The sequence below is a fragment of the Eurytemora carolleeae genome, unplaced genomic scaffold, assembly GCF_000591075.1.
Source record: "Eurytemora carolleeae unplaced genomic scaffold, Eaff_2.0 scaffold1053, whole genome shotgun sequence".
NCBI lineage: Eukaryota > Metazoa > Arthropoda > Copepoda > Calanoida > Temoridae > Eurytemora > Eurytemora carolleeae.
Genome location: NW_019402152.1, coordinates 57,276 through 73,678, shown reverse-complemented (window position 1 = coordinate 73,678; position 16,403 = coordinate 57,276). Strand labels below are relative to the sequence as shown.

Below are 16,403 nucleotides of genomic sequence, written 5' to 3'. Positions count from 1 at the left end.
CATGAAACACGGCGATTGTGCAGCGTTAACAGACACATTTCACTAAATAAGTGTAAATTGCATGGCTAAACTAATTGCTGAAACACAACATCAAATACTCAAAAGCTTGATTTAATGTCGTCTTTCCATTCCACAGCTTTATGGATTTCATTAAATGAAGATTTATATTTCTATCTCAATGAAAATTTTAGAACTGATTTTTTCAACCAATTTCTACGAAAATTCAAATCAAACCTTAATAAGATTATATTTTTCGAGTTCACAGAAATCCATGGCAGCATGGCAAATATTAAACTTGCAACTTCCTAAATATAGAAAAATTACTAGGAATTGTTAATTTTAATTCTCTGCAACATATATCAGATATAACGTTTATACCCAATGAGAAATGCTATTAGCGGAGAAAAGCTATTAGATTATAATTAAGATAATTTTGCAAATATATTGTAAAGTAGAAACGGTCTAGAAACCGTCCATGTTTAGGTTATGTTAAAATCAAGATTACAAAGCCATCAAAAGGAACTGCAAGATGGGAACTCGTCTAGTGTGGATATCGAGATCAATGCTTGATCTCAATCAATTATTAATCTATACAGATTAATTTAATCTTCATTCAATATTCCAGAAATTTTCAATAACAAATTCCTAAACAGTCAGTCAAGCGCCAGAGATGTTTTTTTGTTAACCAATGATGAACAGAGAAATTGCAGATAAAATCAAGATATTCAGACATATTCTACGTAAAATTCAATAGTGCCCACTTTAGATATCGATATCAAGCATAGGAATTATGAGTATCCGTGGCTCATATTTATACTTTTTCGTAATTTAATTTCCTAATGTTGTTGACTGTTGATATTCTAGCTAGACAGAGCGTCCCATATTATAATGGATTATTTCCAAGATTTAACGCTTAAATATAAGCATATAATACTCAAAAAATCTAGTGTTTTCTGCATGCAAATTTTTTAATTAGACAATTTTTTCAAATGATTCCTTCTTTTTAAATTTTCTGATTAGTCCCGAAAAGCACAATTTAGTGCCGTAAACGATCCGAAATGAAGTGGGACACACTGTACTATCCAACATGCTTGAAGTGGGACACCCTGTACTATCCAACATGCTTGAAGTGGGACACCCTGTACTATCCAACATGCTTGAAGTGGGACACCCTGTACTATCCAACATGCTTGAAGTGAGACACCCTGTACTATCCAACATGCTGATAAAACAGTTAAATATTGAAATATAAAAGGTTTACACCGCTAAGTTGATGCGCTAGAAATGCAATCAGTTCATTTTAAAAAAGTTACAAAAAATACGAAAATCGGGGTAAATAATTTTTTTTAATAACCTTTGAGATAATAAACACACACTAAAATTTAAAAGAGAGATAAGCAAAGATTAAAGGCGCAAAGTGCCCTAAATTGAATGTATTGATTTTTGAATAAAATATTCATGTCAAATCTGAAGTAAAACGATATAGAACCGACATTTCGTGTACTTTGCAGAATATATAATTCATTAATCTATAATAAAGAAGAAGCTGTCTACCTACATTTGTATCTATCTATCTACCTGCATTCGGATATCTATTTTTTTTAANTGACGTTTATTGGATACAGACAGACAGACAGACAAACAGACAGACAAGCCAAATTTATATATAGATATTGATTTATAGTAAACACGTACTATAAATATATGAGTTTAACACAAAAATTTCGCAGATTTTTCCCTCTCCTTTACATACACATTTAACAGTTTTTAATTAAACATAAATGAACATTTACATATTTTCAAGAAAATGCAAAAAAAATATATTGCAGAGACAACACCAATGAAGAAAAAGTCAAGATGCCCCAATTCGAAGCGAATGTGAACCCTTAAAGGAGTACATGGCTCCAAAAACATAAAACTGTAAAAAAATTATCAACAGATATGTATATTTATATATGAGGATAAAAGTTAATTAAATAATAGATTGGTTATATTTGTATTTTTATTTAATATGTGTGTGCATACTGTGTACTATGCTTGAAAAATCTAAATACTTTTGAAATGTAAGTTATTGTCTTGATTTTATCAATAAAAAATATTTTATTTATACTGGTTTCAAAACAGATAACAACAAGATTAAAGGGAGTGATGTACATTTTCTATTTAAGAGTATGATGGGAAAGGGTATTCATGGATATTCTAAGGATTTTTGGGGGAGATTTAAATGAACTATAAGATGATGACTTTTTAAGCGACCCATGCCCTTCATAGAGTGCATATTATGTCTGATTAAAACTGATACCCTTGAAATTTCACATACACGCACCTCTGACCCTTTAGTAAAAGTAAATTCAACCTAAAGTCTGATCGCTTCAAACCTTGTTGCACCGGCTAGTCCTATTGAGTGTCCGCTTTATTTACCCAATGTCCGGGCGATACAGTACAAACAGGGACCGAAAAGGTTAACCCTGCTCGGAAATTCAAATGTACTATGGCTGCCCGTGCATAGAGTTTTTATCCGTAGAAAAGTTTAAAGCGTTCTGACATGCCACTCTATAAATTGAGTTTATCACTGCAAACTAACCAGAAGGAGAAGTTCATGAAAAACTTACCTTTCAATGTCAAATTTTTCATTTTTTCACCACATCATGGGGAGGGGGCACGCGTAGGGGGTCCACATGCACCCAGGCCCCCTAACGTAAGAATCGTTATGTATCGTTATGTATCGTGATGTATCGTGATGAAACCTATAGTTTTAATAAATGGCGTCAGACAGTTTTGCAGTTATCTATATTTTTGTTTTAAAAAAGTATTTTAAATTGTTTATTTACATTTTTACCTAGTTTTCTAATTTTTGAAACTAAAATCTACGCAAATATATTTATATAGAAATTAAAATCTACGCAAATATATAGAAAGACCTTAAAAAAGTCTTAAGGAGTTTTGTTCAACGATACTCTCTTAAAGGAACTGAGGTTTTACCACAAACCAAAATATTCAAATCCCATTTATCTTTCCAATCTGAGGGTGTGAACCTTGAATATTTCAAACTTAAACTTTTTGATCTAAGAAAATTCATAGTTTGAAATAGTAAATATTGAAAAGTTATATGATATCGGGTTGCAAAGATATAGGGATTTCAAAATAAGAGTTAGTGGCAAACCTTCATTTCCTCTCTCCATCTCAAAGTGCGGTCTGGTGTTTTAAACACAACGATTATTCATTTGTTCTATCTGTGTGATCACTGATCAATAATTTGTACTTTCCTAAGTTTGAATCAAGTTCTGGGATTTTAGAAAACCCGAGAGAGATATTTTATTTCATTATTTCCTGAGCATTTTGTATTTACTTTGAGTGTAATGTTTAGAACTAAACAAACTTAAATATATAGTTTACCATAGATAGAAAATAGATAGACAGATATATAGATAGACAGATAGATGGATAGATAGATAAATGTATATATAAATAAATAGACAAATATAGATAGATAGTTAAATAGATAGATAGATAAATAGAAAGATAGATAGATAGATAGATATATAGATAGATTGATAGATAGATAGATAGATAATATATAAATTATCCACGGCTCCTTAGCTAATTCTTGGTGTGTAGGTCAGCTGGGCAGCCTGGCTTCCTGTTGGAGAAAGCTCTACATTTGTAATAGATGGATTTAGCCAGAAGTACATGAGAGGGGGGGGGAAGGTAATGAAAGGGGAGGGAAGCTCTATTTTCCAGCATGGGATATCCATAATCTTATCCGTAAAAATTTATTATTTTCAAATGTGGTTTCTCTATGAAGCGTGTATCTGCTTCTGAAATAGTAATAGAAAATTGTCTGAATTAAGCACTTGTCAAGCTAGAAAATTGTCTGAATTAAGCACTTGTCAAGCTAGAAAATTGTCTGAATTAAGCACTTGTCAAGCTAGAAAATTGTCTGAATTAAGCACTTGTCAAGCTAGAAAATTGTCTGAATTAAGCACTTGTCAAGCTAGAAAATTGTCTGAATAAAGCACTTGTCAAGCTAGAAAACGACCGAAGTCTTCCACATCGAAGAGATGAAAGTTTAAATGGAACCGTTTTGAATCGGGAATGACCCTGAGGGTGTACTTTATGACCCTGAGGGTGTACTTTATGACTCTGAGGGTGTACTTTATGACCCTGATGGTGTACTTTATGACCCTGAGGGTGTACTTCAAATCCCAACGACAGTCACTTCATGAATCGTAAATTTTGATGTTTTTTATTGTTTAGAAATATTGTTTTCCGTTGGTAACAAAAATAAAAACGTATCATACAGTAATATCCATACAACGCAGTGGACAAATATGCTCAAGCTTAAGCTTTCTTATGAGTATTTGATATTGTTATAGAACAAATAATTTTACAAATTAAAGTTTGAAATTAACTTGTTAGGTAAAATGGTGTTTGTATAAAATGCCTTCTTTTTGAGCGAAAATTTTATGTTTTTTTAAAAAGAAAATGGTATTGAAGGTTTTAAAAGCTAGTTTTTGTACATTTTCTTTACACTTTTCAGATTATTAAATGCCTTTTTTTCGAAATCAGNGAGGCATATTGGCCACGCCCCTATTCTCCACACTTATAGAACGTCTGGATTTTGAAATCTTACTACCGCCAATACCACAGTTTGAAAATAAAAGTTAAAATTTTTTATTCTCATTTTGGATTTTCAAATCTCACTTTTTTATTTCTTTCATGAATCTCACTACCTTAGAACTTGACACTATATACTTTTATTTTATAAAACTGGGGCATTTTATACCTACAGGGTAAAATGTGGGTCTGTGTGTACTATAAGTGATGCTTGATTTCAAGTCAATTGGAATATAATAATCATAATTTGAGTTTACCAGTTAACAGTCCTTTGTCTGTTTCCCAGTTTTTTGGTCTCTCTGGATGGTTCCTTTTACCCCCCCCCCCTCTTTATAGTTAATGTTTCTGTATGCCCCTGTATAGTTTGTCCTGGTCCCTGGATGCTGTGTTGGGGAAAGCAGGATAGATTTCCCCACTCCGTTGTCAGCTGCCGAGGGGTCAACATGTACAGGTAGTACTGTAGAACAGGTGTACAGGGGTCCACATGTACAGGTAGTACTGTAGAATTGGAGTACAGGGGTCAACATGTACAGGTAGTACTGTAGAATAGGAGTACAGGGGTCAACATATACACTGTACATGTAGTACCACGTAGTATGATGTACAGGAATAACTGTATATTTTACATTGTACGCTGTACAAAGCAAAATTTTGGCACATATATCAGATATTAAAAAATCATTAGAATTGAATGAAGACAATTTAGATGCCATAACTAAAGAAATATGTACAAGGAAAGAGTTAAAAGTACAACTTCAAAATATGGCACATGTACAGATCACCGAAAACCAGGTTGATTTGAAGAAACATTACTAGAAACACTTTATTTAAGACATACTTTTTTTACTCGCAACATAACATCCGTGAATCATCAAATAAGTGGCAAAGATCATAAATTTGAAAAAAAATCATGGTTTAAAAAATTACAATTCTAGGGTGGCAGGGAACATGATGGAGAGCTACTATGGAGAGGAACCCCAACGTAAATCAAATCTTGTAAGTGAGGTTTAGTTCTAGAGTGTAGGGGNTTCTCCACACTTATAGAACGTCCGGTTCTAATCTGAGACCTCTTTCACTACCGCCAATACCAGAGTTTGAAAATAAAAGTTTAAATTTTATATTCTTACCGTTCCCCCCAAAAATCAAACGAAAAACGATCGTATTAAATCGATCGTTTTTTACCTAATATTTTCTCTTGTGATATTTTGCATTGTTTCATTAAAGCAAACTTTTGCAGAACACAGTTTTAAAATGTTGAAACCTTTACAAATTTTTGTTGTGCCTTTTGTAAGTCTGAAAACCTTAAAAAAGTTCAAAAAACTAATGTTGCCCATCAGTACGGCTGCAACTTTAAACGTGTTTTTTTTCTATTTTCACTCAGGATGTTAGGTTACGGTTATTATCATAGATAAATAAATAAACATAGATAGCTCATGTACGCAAAATCACCAAGAATCCGCGAACTCATACTTCTAGGGGTCAAAGTGTACTTAAATAATAAGCGGGGTGGTTTGGTGTTTTAATGGATTTCATAATAGAGTGTAAAATAACTCCGGGAATGGAACTATTTGAAAAACAAAATTTCACTGAGCAATATATTATATTGACGAGAACTGAAGAAGGACATGAGAGGGACTAAACTAACTTAAATTTCTCTCTACAGAACTCATGTACACCACAAGTACGCAATGACATAAGAACAGCCAATGTTCACAACCGACCTATAAATCTATATAATAGGAATATCTTTAAAACATTTCTTTACATTTATATCTTTCAAGATGAAAAATGTCGTCTTATGCGAAATCTATCTTTATCTTTGGTTATTATTCAAGATAAAGAGCTAAGTCAACCTTCAAGTGGTTTTATTTAATGAGTTTTTGGTCGTCATCTAAGTGTTGTACTCTGTGGATGAATCTGCATCTAAGTGTTGTACTCTGTGGATGAATCTGCATCTAAGTGTTGTACTCTGTGGATGAATCTGCATCTAAGTGTTGTACTCTGTGGATGAATCTGCATCTAAGTGTTGTACTCTGTGGATGAATCTGCATCTAAGTGTTGTACTCTGTGGATGAATCTGCATCTAAGTGTTGTACTCTGTGGATGAATCTGCATCTAAGTGTTGTACTCTGTGGATGAATCTGCATCTAAGTGTTGTACTCTGTGGATGAATCTGCATCTAAGTGTTGTACTCTGTGGATGAATCTGCATCTAAGTGTTGTACTCTGTGGATGAATCTGCATCTAAGTGTTGTACTCTGTGGATGAATCTGCATCTAAGTGTTGTACTCTGTGGATGAATCTGCATCTAAGTGTTGTACTCTGTGGATGAATCTGCATCTAAGTGTTGTACTCTGTGGATGAATCTGCATCTAAGTGTTGTACTCTGTGGATGAATCTGCATCTAAGTGTTGTACTCTGTGGATGAATCTGCATCTAAGTGTTGTACTCTGTGGATGAATCTGCATCTAAGTGTTGTACTCTGTGGATGAATCTGCATCTAAGTGTTGTACTCTGTGGATGAATCTGCATCTAAGTGTTGTACTCTGTGGATGAATCTGCATCTAAGTGTTGTACTCTGTGGATGAATCTGCATCTAAGTGTTGTACTCTGTGGATGAATCTGCATCTAAGTGTTGTACTCTGTGGATGAATCTGCATCTAAGTGTTGTACTCTGTGGATGAATCTGCATCTAAGTGTTGTACTCTGTGGATGAATCTGCATCTAAGTGTTGTACTCTGTGGATGAATCTGCATCTAAGTGTTGTACTCTGTGGATGAATCTGCATCTAAGTGTTGTACTCTGTGGATGAATCTGCATCTAAGTGTTGTACTCTGTGGATGAATCTGCATCTAAGTGTTGTACTCTGTGGATGAATCTGCATCTAAGTGTTGTACTCTGTGGATGAATCTGCATCTAAGTGTTGTACTCNTCTCACTACTGCAAAAACCTCTAGTTTGAAAGTATTTACATTTTCTAATTTCGAAAAAAAGGCATTTAATAATCTGAAAAGTGTAAAGAAAATGTACAAAAACTAGCTTTTAAAACCTTCAATACCATTTTCTTTTTAAAAAAACATAAAATTTTCGCTCAAAAAGAAGGCATTTTATACAAACACTCCTAATTGTGGGTAACCCTGACTCTTTATCTATCTTTGATTGACTTTATGACAATCACATCTCCCCCCTCACCCTCCCGTTGGCCGTCCCCCCATCTCATGAATATCCTATTAGGCTGAATTCTAAAAAGGCATATTGCCTAGTGAATGAGGTATTCTTCTGGCTTGAAGCCAATTTCCAGGCCAAGTCTTGAGGATTCTCGTCGCCTAACTTATCAGGACTAAAAATCTTGTTTTTCAATGCAAATTCTGATTTTAAAACGCCGTCATTTTTATATTTGACAATTTGCAATGGTCATGAACTTAATTTGATTAGAACATCGATCTTAAAGGGACTGTAAAGGAAAAAGTGGATATAGGCTGAAACCTACGCATTTTAGAAGTTGATCGAGGGAGTATTTTCATAAAGGTATAAAACCATCCCTTTAAATGCATGATTTTAACAATACTTTCACTTTTAGGAAATGCCCCATGTAACGGTTAACAACCGTCGGATGACTAACGTTCAGTTGGGCGGCGGTGAAGTTATCCAAGGAATCAGAAGGAACAAGGTATAGATACAGTAGTCGTCATATCAACAGATAAATACTATGAAGACGACAATCTTTTTTTCAAAGAAAAGTTGTCGATTAACAGGTTCTTTGTTTATTCGTAAACTTTATTGTATTGTTGTAAACGCTGTCTACTGTACTTCACCCTGGACTAACCAGGGCGAGATGAGTTCGGTTTCTAATATTTTAATTTAAGTTTGGAGTTGACTTTTCATATAAAACTCATATGCCGACTAAAAAGTGAAAAGAGAAAACGCAAAAATATATGTTAGATAGGTCAAATAGGTCAAATTGCAGAACTAAGGACCGAGCAGGTCAAATAGGTCAGATTGCAGAGCTAAGGACCGAGTAGGTCAAATAGGTCAGATTGCAGAGATGGACCGAGTAGGTCAAATAGGTCAGATTGCAGAGCTAGGACCGAGTAGATTGCAAATAGGTCAGATCGCAGAGCTAAGGACCGAGTAGTTAGTTTAAACCATGGCATTTCTAGATAGAGTATAGCAATATCTTGTGCGTTCCTATTTTTTTAAATTGTTCGTTCTGTTCCGTTCTTTTCCGAGTATGGTGATACAGTACAATTCCCGGTGTACGGTATTATACGATTTTTCTTATTTTCACCATTTTTATACTATCTTTTATACTAGGATCTTGGTCTCCAGGACTCTGAACCTCATGGGTTTGAATCCTCCCGTCCTGTCCGTCCTCTTCGTTACACACCAGGGCTCAAGTGTGACAATGCTCTGGAGGCAATGCGTCCTGAGAGGGACATGAAGCACCAAGCTCTTCAGGTTCATACAAACAATTTCCCAAAACCTGTTCCCACATATTTAGATATTAGTTCCTTTCACATAAGGCTTGGACTTTTAAACATTTTTTTAATGTTTATTTTTCATATTATCATGTTTGTCCTGCTTGTAGGGAGGAGAATGGAAGAGGAAGCTTATCCAGCACCCAACCACATTCGAAGGAATCATAGTCAAAAATTTTAAATCTAACGCATTTAAAAATTCTATTTATTTTCTTCTAATTCTTAAAAAACTTTAAATCAGTTTTGCCCTGTACAATATTCAATAAAATCAAAAACTAAATTTTTCAATAAATAAAATTGAGAAACTTAAACAAAATGCCCATGATTCAAATTTTGAAGGATCTTTTGCTGATGCAGATATGCAGAAGTTCCGCCCGAACCCTACACCCAGCCCTATGGAGGACCCTTGGTAAGTATTAAAGAGACCCTTCACCCAGTCCTTGTAGGCGCTAAAGGGACCGAACGACAAAAACTCTAATTAATATAAAAATTAAATCTGAAAATACATAATTCCTACACTGTGTAGTCCAGACAGGACAGTACGACTATATATGCATAGAATATATATTGTACCGGCTCAGATCTTGCAACTTTTAGAGTGGTGTGCCATGGTGTTGATCTAAGAACCTTAGGATTCGCCTGATCGAGGCATATTGGCCACGCCCCTATTCTCCACACTTATAGAACGTCCGGTTCTAATCTGAGACCTCATGTATTTAATCTGCAACAGATAGCACATAAGATCTTGTTCCCGCTGAGGCAGGTCTTGTACAGATTGAAAATCTGGTACAAGCATCTATCAATGTCAATATAGAATACTTATTTCAGATCAATCTGAATATCAACAAAGAACAAAATATAAATAAATGATAAAATGATAAAGATGCTTTCCTGATGGTTCTATTGGCAATTTATATAATCAATGGAGTTCAAGCTCATTGTATAATATCTGAAATGGTAAACATCTCAGATATGATTCTCATACAAAGATTGAACAATACATGATACACAAATAAAGCCAGCAGGATCACATCTGTGGTGGCAAGGTTTCCTCTCAACACTGTTCCATAGTCCTTGACAAAAAATGCTTGACAATGAGCAATCTTAGATCAACAAATGGTTTACACCAAAGACTTTCTTAATAGAAAAACTTGCCATCTGTTTAAAAGAGCTGTTGCTGATATTATATCTACATCAATTTGGAATGTCTTCATGGTTTGTTTAGGTTTGTATCCCGTCTCCCTGACCAGCAGCAGTTCTATGATGCTGGTCAGCATCAACAATACCTACCTGAGGTCAACAACCCGTATGCTGCTGCATACCCACAGGTAGTTCAAGAAGTTTAGGTAGACTAGGTAGTTAAGGTATTTTAGGTAGTTCAGTTAAATTAAGTAGGTCCGGTAGTTCAAGTATTTCAGGTACTGGTAGTTTAAGTAGTTCAGGTAATGTTAGTTTTAAGTTGTTTAAGTAGATCAGATAGTTTAAGTAGTTTCGTTAGTTTAGGTAGTTCAAGTACTAAGCGTTGAAGTATACCAGGTACTGGTAGTTTAAGTAATTCAAGCAGGTCAAGTAAATCAAGTAGGTCAGGTATTTCATTCAGTTTAAGTAGTTCAAGTAGGTCAAGTAAATCAAGAAGGTTAGGTAGTTCAAGCAGTTTAAGTAGTTCAAGTAGTTCAAGTCAATCAAGTAGGTTAGGTAGTTCAAGTAGTTTAAATAGTTAAAGTTGTTCAAGTACTGATAGTTTAAGTCGATCAGGTAGTTCAAGTTGTTCGAGTTGTTCAAGTACTGATAGTTCTAGTAGATCAGGTAGTTCAGGTAGTAAAAGCTGTTCGAGTATATGTTTATTGTTCATAGAAAAGTTCAATTATATTTTCAAGTATATATGTTCATGTATAATAGTTCAAGTTTAATGTTGATATTTCTAAAATTTACTTTAATACAGTTAAGAGTATCCCTTCCTGTAGGATTAATGATGTGCCTGTGTACTATAATTAATTAAAAAGTGAGAAAAAAAATTCACTAAAATGTACATACAGTGATAACCTGAAAACAATGGAAAAGGAAGACAACAATATAGCATTACTTACGTGTATTTAATGTTAATACAAAGAAAATAGTTTTACTAATTACTTATTAAATCGCTAATTTAGTGAAATGAGTCTGTTTACACTGCACAACTGCTGTGACCAACTCACTATCTATTGCTCATCGGCCTGTTAAAGTTATAACTTGATTCTAAAAGTCGTTTTTCTATTTCAGAGTGTTCTGGTTATTATTGTAGAAAAACTAGCCCTGTATTTGTACACTTCAACGTATTATACAGAACAATAGACTGAGGACTGAGCTAATAAATAGAAATGAATGAATAGCATTTAAAGTGCATTCGAGACATGAAAATAAATATAAGGCAGAATGTTTATTTTACTCCGTCCTTTTCATATATTTTTCTAGGCTTAAAGGGACTGTAAGCGTAATTTCAAGTGACCCTCCATGCATAGATGGCCAGGCCCATTTATAACTGTACCCTTGAAAACTTTGCATAATCAAGTATGAATTAGATATCAATGTTTTTGTTTCTTAAACTGCTTATTTCCATTTGCTGGTTCTTTGCGAAAGTAACTTGCGCATTACTTGTTTAGAAGAAGCGTTGGAGAAATTATTTGAATTAACACTTATCGAGTCAGAAAAACGACAATATCTTCCACAATTTTCAAAAGATTAAGGCTTCAAGGGTATCGTTGTATATCTGGCATTGTCATCTTTACATGAAGGGTCACTAAAATTACGCTGACAGTCCTCTAACTTCAGCAAACAAAACAAAATATATTTTCAAAATATATGCAATGCCAAATAATATCGCAATGCTCACCAGATATTCATGAATGACTATATTTCTTTCGAATTGTAAATATTTGTTGAGAATTAATTATTTTTTAAATTGTCCAGTATATATATTTATGTTCTCTATAGCTGGCCAAACGGCTGGACTGAATTGGCTGACATAATTAAAGAACCCTTGGCTACCCTAAGAGTAAAATAGGCTACTATTTTTTCATCAGAAATCAATTTTTTTCTTCTTTAAAATTCGATTATGTAAGGGTAAGGTAGGGCACTTGAGTTAGTATCAAATATATTGAATGTTATCTACATTCTACATTTATATCTGTTTAATGGTAGAACTCCTTAACTTGTACCATTTCCAAACTTACAAATTAACACCTGTAGAGTGTACAACTTTTCAACACCTGTAGAGTGTACAACTTTTCAACACCTGTAGAGTGTACAACTTTTCAACACCTGTAGAGTGTACAATTCTTTTAAACTGCCTGTATAACAGTGCACAACTTTTGAACTGACTACTGACCAAATTATATAAACAAATTAATGCACTCTTGTAATGTACAACTATTTTTCTATCGTATTATACAACTATTGTACTGTTGTATTGTAGAACTGCTGTATTATTATATTGTGCTATTCTATTGTACAAAAATTTTGAACTATTGTATGGTACAACTCTTATACTTTTGCATAGCACAACTTTTTTACTATCGTATGGTAAAACTATTGTACTATTGTATTGTAAAACTATTTACTGTTGTATTTTACAACTATTGTACTGTTGTCTTGTACAACTATTATACTGCTGTATTGTCCAACAGTTGTACTGTTGTATTGTACAACTAGTGTACGGTTGTATTGTACAAATATTGTACTGTTTTACTGTACAACTATTGTACTGTACAACTATTGCACTGTTGTATTGTACAACTATTGTACTGTTGTATTGTGTACAACTGGTGTACTGTTGTATTGTCCAACAGTTGTAATGTTATATTGTCCAACTATAGTACTATTGTCTTGTATAACTATTGTACTGTTGTATTGGGTAACTATTGTGCTTTTGTATTTTACAACTATTGTACTGTTGAATTGTACAACTAGCGTACGGTTGTGTACAACCATTGCACTGATATATTGTACAACTAATGTACTGTTGTATTGTACAACTATTGAACGGTTGTATTGTACAAACGTTGTAATGTTGTATTGTACAGCTATTGTACTATTGTAGTGTACAACTATTGTACTGTTGTATTGTATAACTATTGGAAGGTTGTATTGTACAATCATTGCACTGCTGTATTGTACAGCTATTGTACTGTTGTATTGTACAAACATTGTATTGTTGTATTGTACAGCAATTGTACTGTTGTATTGTACAACTATTTTACTGTCCAGGATGAGTTATCAAAGATAAAGATGAGAAACAGAAGGTTCCAGCAAAGCTGTGCAATGGAAGGAATGCAGATGCACCAACCAGCAATGCACCAACCAATGCAATGGAGAGGTAAAAACATTGAAAAGAATTTGTTTGACAAAAAAGCCCCTCTTTCTATGCGATTTTATCAAAACATTTTCTTTTCTATGATCACCAACATATCACTTTCATTAAATATCAGAATATACTTTATGTTCCATGTTATATTGATATTGGATTAAGTAAAGAGCTCATGCCATTCGAAGTAAATCTGTTTTATAACTCAATGAATAGATAGATATTTCCGTAAACTAATGGTCAGAAATCCGTATTGAACATCATTATCCATTGATTACAAGTTAATTTTTTAGTGTAGGAACCCTTGCATTTATTTATTGTGGACATTTCTTTAATTTTTTTTCACTTGACTAGGCCCTGTCCTCCAACCTCCAGCAATGCCTCATCAGATGACCGAGGATATGATGATGTGCAGCATGTCTGACGAGCTTGCCTGTATAGAGCAGGATCTCAATATGACCCGAAGGTCAGTTTAATTACACCTTAAGTCAGGATTTTCATAAGTCCCATAATCTGAAATTGATTAAAGTCTGATTCTTGAAATTAATGATTAGTAAAGGATTATAAGAATAGGTATCTATCCCCTTCAATTTTGATTAAACCGCCAATGTGAGGGATGCCAACCTGCAGCATCTTTTTGGAAAAAAATCAAAATAAATAAGTTTTTACGTCTAACTCATCAAATAATAAAAAGTATCACTACAATTATTCTTTTTGTTTGTTGCCTGTAAGCCTGTTTTTATGTACAAGATGCCAAAAAAAGTCAGACAACAAGCCAGTTCTTGAAACAAAACCTCAATTATTTTTAATTGTAATATCTGAATTATAGAGCCACCCGTCCCTTTGTTCCTACCTCTGACCCAGCCTACTATGACCTCCAAAGACAGGTCAACCTGCTGGAAACCACTCCCTACCAACCAATAAGGGCTGCCAGGTAAACTCATTCTTCATTAGTGGCAGGGCCAGGGGTAATGGTTGTTTTTCAAAGGAATTTATAAAGAATGTCCAGAAAGGTTGACCTCTTGTGGTGTCTTTTAAATCTAACTTAATATTTGACACTATGAATTACATGCTATTAATTGTAATTTTGGTATAATCTAAATGATCATAGTAAATGCAACATCCATAGGAGTAGAATCACAAAAATTGGATTTTGATATGTTTTCATAATGTACCATTTAATAGCAATTAAAACTTGGCTGCAAATCCTTGACCAGTTAGTATGATAAGCTGTAGATGGTTTGGCACAATTTGAGTTCAAGTGCAATTTCAAAAATACTAAATTAAGCCAATTGATTCCAAAGCATATGTTTTGGTTAGGAAAACTCACTTGCTGGATATAGACCATGAGATGGGGATAAAATCAAACGGATTCAATTATTGGTTCTTCAATCAGATGCTGGGACCTTATCGCGGATAAGTCTTAGAACACACCACTTAGAAGAATTTGTCTTTGTGAATTATTGTAAATGTTTTGATTAGACTCTAAACTAGAAGCATTATATAATCATAGTTTAACTAAGGGATGGGCAAATTGTATTGAATGACTTGTTAAATCACTTACTAGAAAAAAGCTCACAATTAAAACAGAAAAACATTCCCAAGATGTAAATTCAAATATTATGAAGAATATTACGGATTTAAAAGTTATCTTTTCATTAACAATAAGTTCTGGGCATAAAGATTGATTTTTTAAGTTACATAGGTTTGTTAAACTAACAGATTTATTAGGTTCTGGATTAACATTTAATTTAACATTTAAAAATTGCCCTTCCCTAGTTGTAAAAGTTTGAACTGAATCTTTTTAGTAATTTTTGTATAGAAAATCAAAGCATTTACATAACTATGCCAGTTAAAGTATACTAGAAAAGTCTGATCATGATAATATAACAAATAATTTCAGATTTAATGGCGAAGAGTTTCTTAGTTCTGATTCTCTCCCTGCTCCTAAACCAAGAACTTCCAAGAAAGAAGGTTGACCATAAATTCATTTAAACAAAATTTACCAAACCAAAATTCCAAGTCATCATTAACTACTTAAATTAAAAAATAATAAAGTCCTGGAGACAATTTTAATTTTATTGAGAAAAATATAATTTCATTATTATTTTCTGAGATTTTGAGTCAATTTTAACTTTTATCTTGAAGGAAATTAACTTCTTGTTTACTAGAGCCTGCAGCACCTGCTAAGCCTGTAAGGAAAGAAGTTGGAATTGCTGATCAAATAGCAATAAGATCTTATGTACTTGGCAAAAACATCGGGAAAGTTGGTTAGTAAATTTTATAAAGTTAATCTGAGTATAAATTTAACAATAATACCTTTAAATAAAGATTATTTTTATGTCTGATTTTTTTATTTAATTTTTTTTGGCTGAATAAAGTGCAATGATTTAAACAATTATTTAAAAATTATATGAACTGAATGGATTTCTTTATGCTGAGTGCTGACTGACTAACAAATATCTTTTGATTCAGGTGTCTCCAACTAAATGCGGCAAACATTTACGAATATACACGTGGTATAGAGTGCATTCCAACCTCTTCACTCGTCTTTGCCTGATCAAAGATTTTTATTGTATTTATTTTTGTATGATGTGACCGGAAAGTATTAAAAACCAGAGAATTTCTTATTATGTGTTGATGAAATAAAATAAATATATTATTACCTTAATTATAAATATAGGATTTTAAAAATTTCATTTTTTTATTCTATTAATTATTTTGATCAATTTTTTTTCCATCATAAATCTATAATGATCATAAATGTCCACTCTCCAAAAGTGTTAAATAGTTTAAAAAACCCTAGAGGTATAAAAAGTATACAGTTGTACGGCTTTCTTTTACCTAAACAGAGATTGAAGCTTTTCTTTAAAGTATCATGAGCAAAAGGTTAAATAAAGGTGTGTTTCAAAGATGATATTGCATAGATGACCGCTAAGCCAGCAGTTTAAAAAGGAAATATTAAACCAGG

General features: G+C 33.2%; 1 protein-coding gene across 1 annotated transcript; it reads left to right on the top strand.

Annotated features, from left to right (window-relative positions):
* The first annotated feature begins 4,980 nt into the window (after window positions 1–4,980).
* LOC111717998 (uncharacterized) lies at window positions 4,981–16,103 on the top strand. Its single transcript, XM_023493464.1, has 13 exons — window positions 4,981–5,068; window positions 5,553–5,613; window positions 8,196–8,285; window positions 8,930–9,073; window positions 9,204–9,252; window positions 9,433–9,502; window positions 10,319–10,421; window positions 13,336–13,444; window positions 13,787–13,898; window positions 14,262–14,366; window positions 15,336–15,406; window positions 15,604–15,702; window positions 15,908–16,103. The coding sequence occupies exons 1-13, from the start codon at window positions 4,998–5,000 to the stop codon at window positions 15,919–15,921; spliced, it is 1,098 nt and encodes a 365-aa protein (XP_023349232.1). The 5' UTR covers window positions 4,981–4,997; the 3' UTR covers window positions 15,922–16,103.
* Window positions 16,104–16,403: the final 300 nt, after the last annotated feature.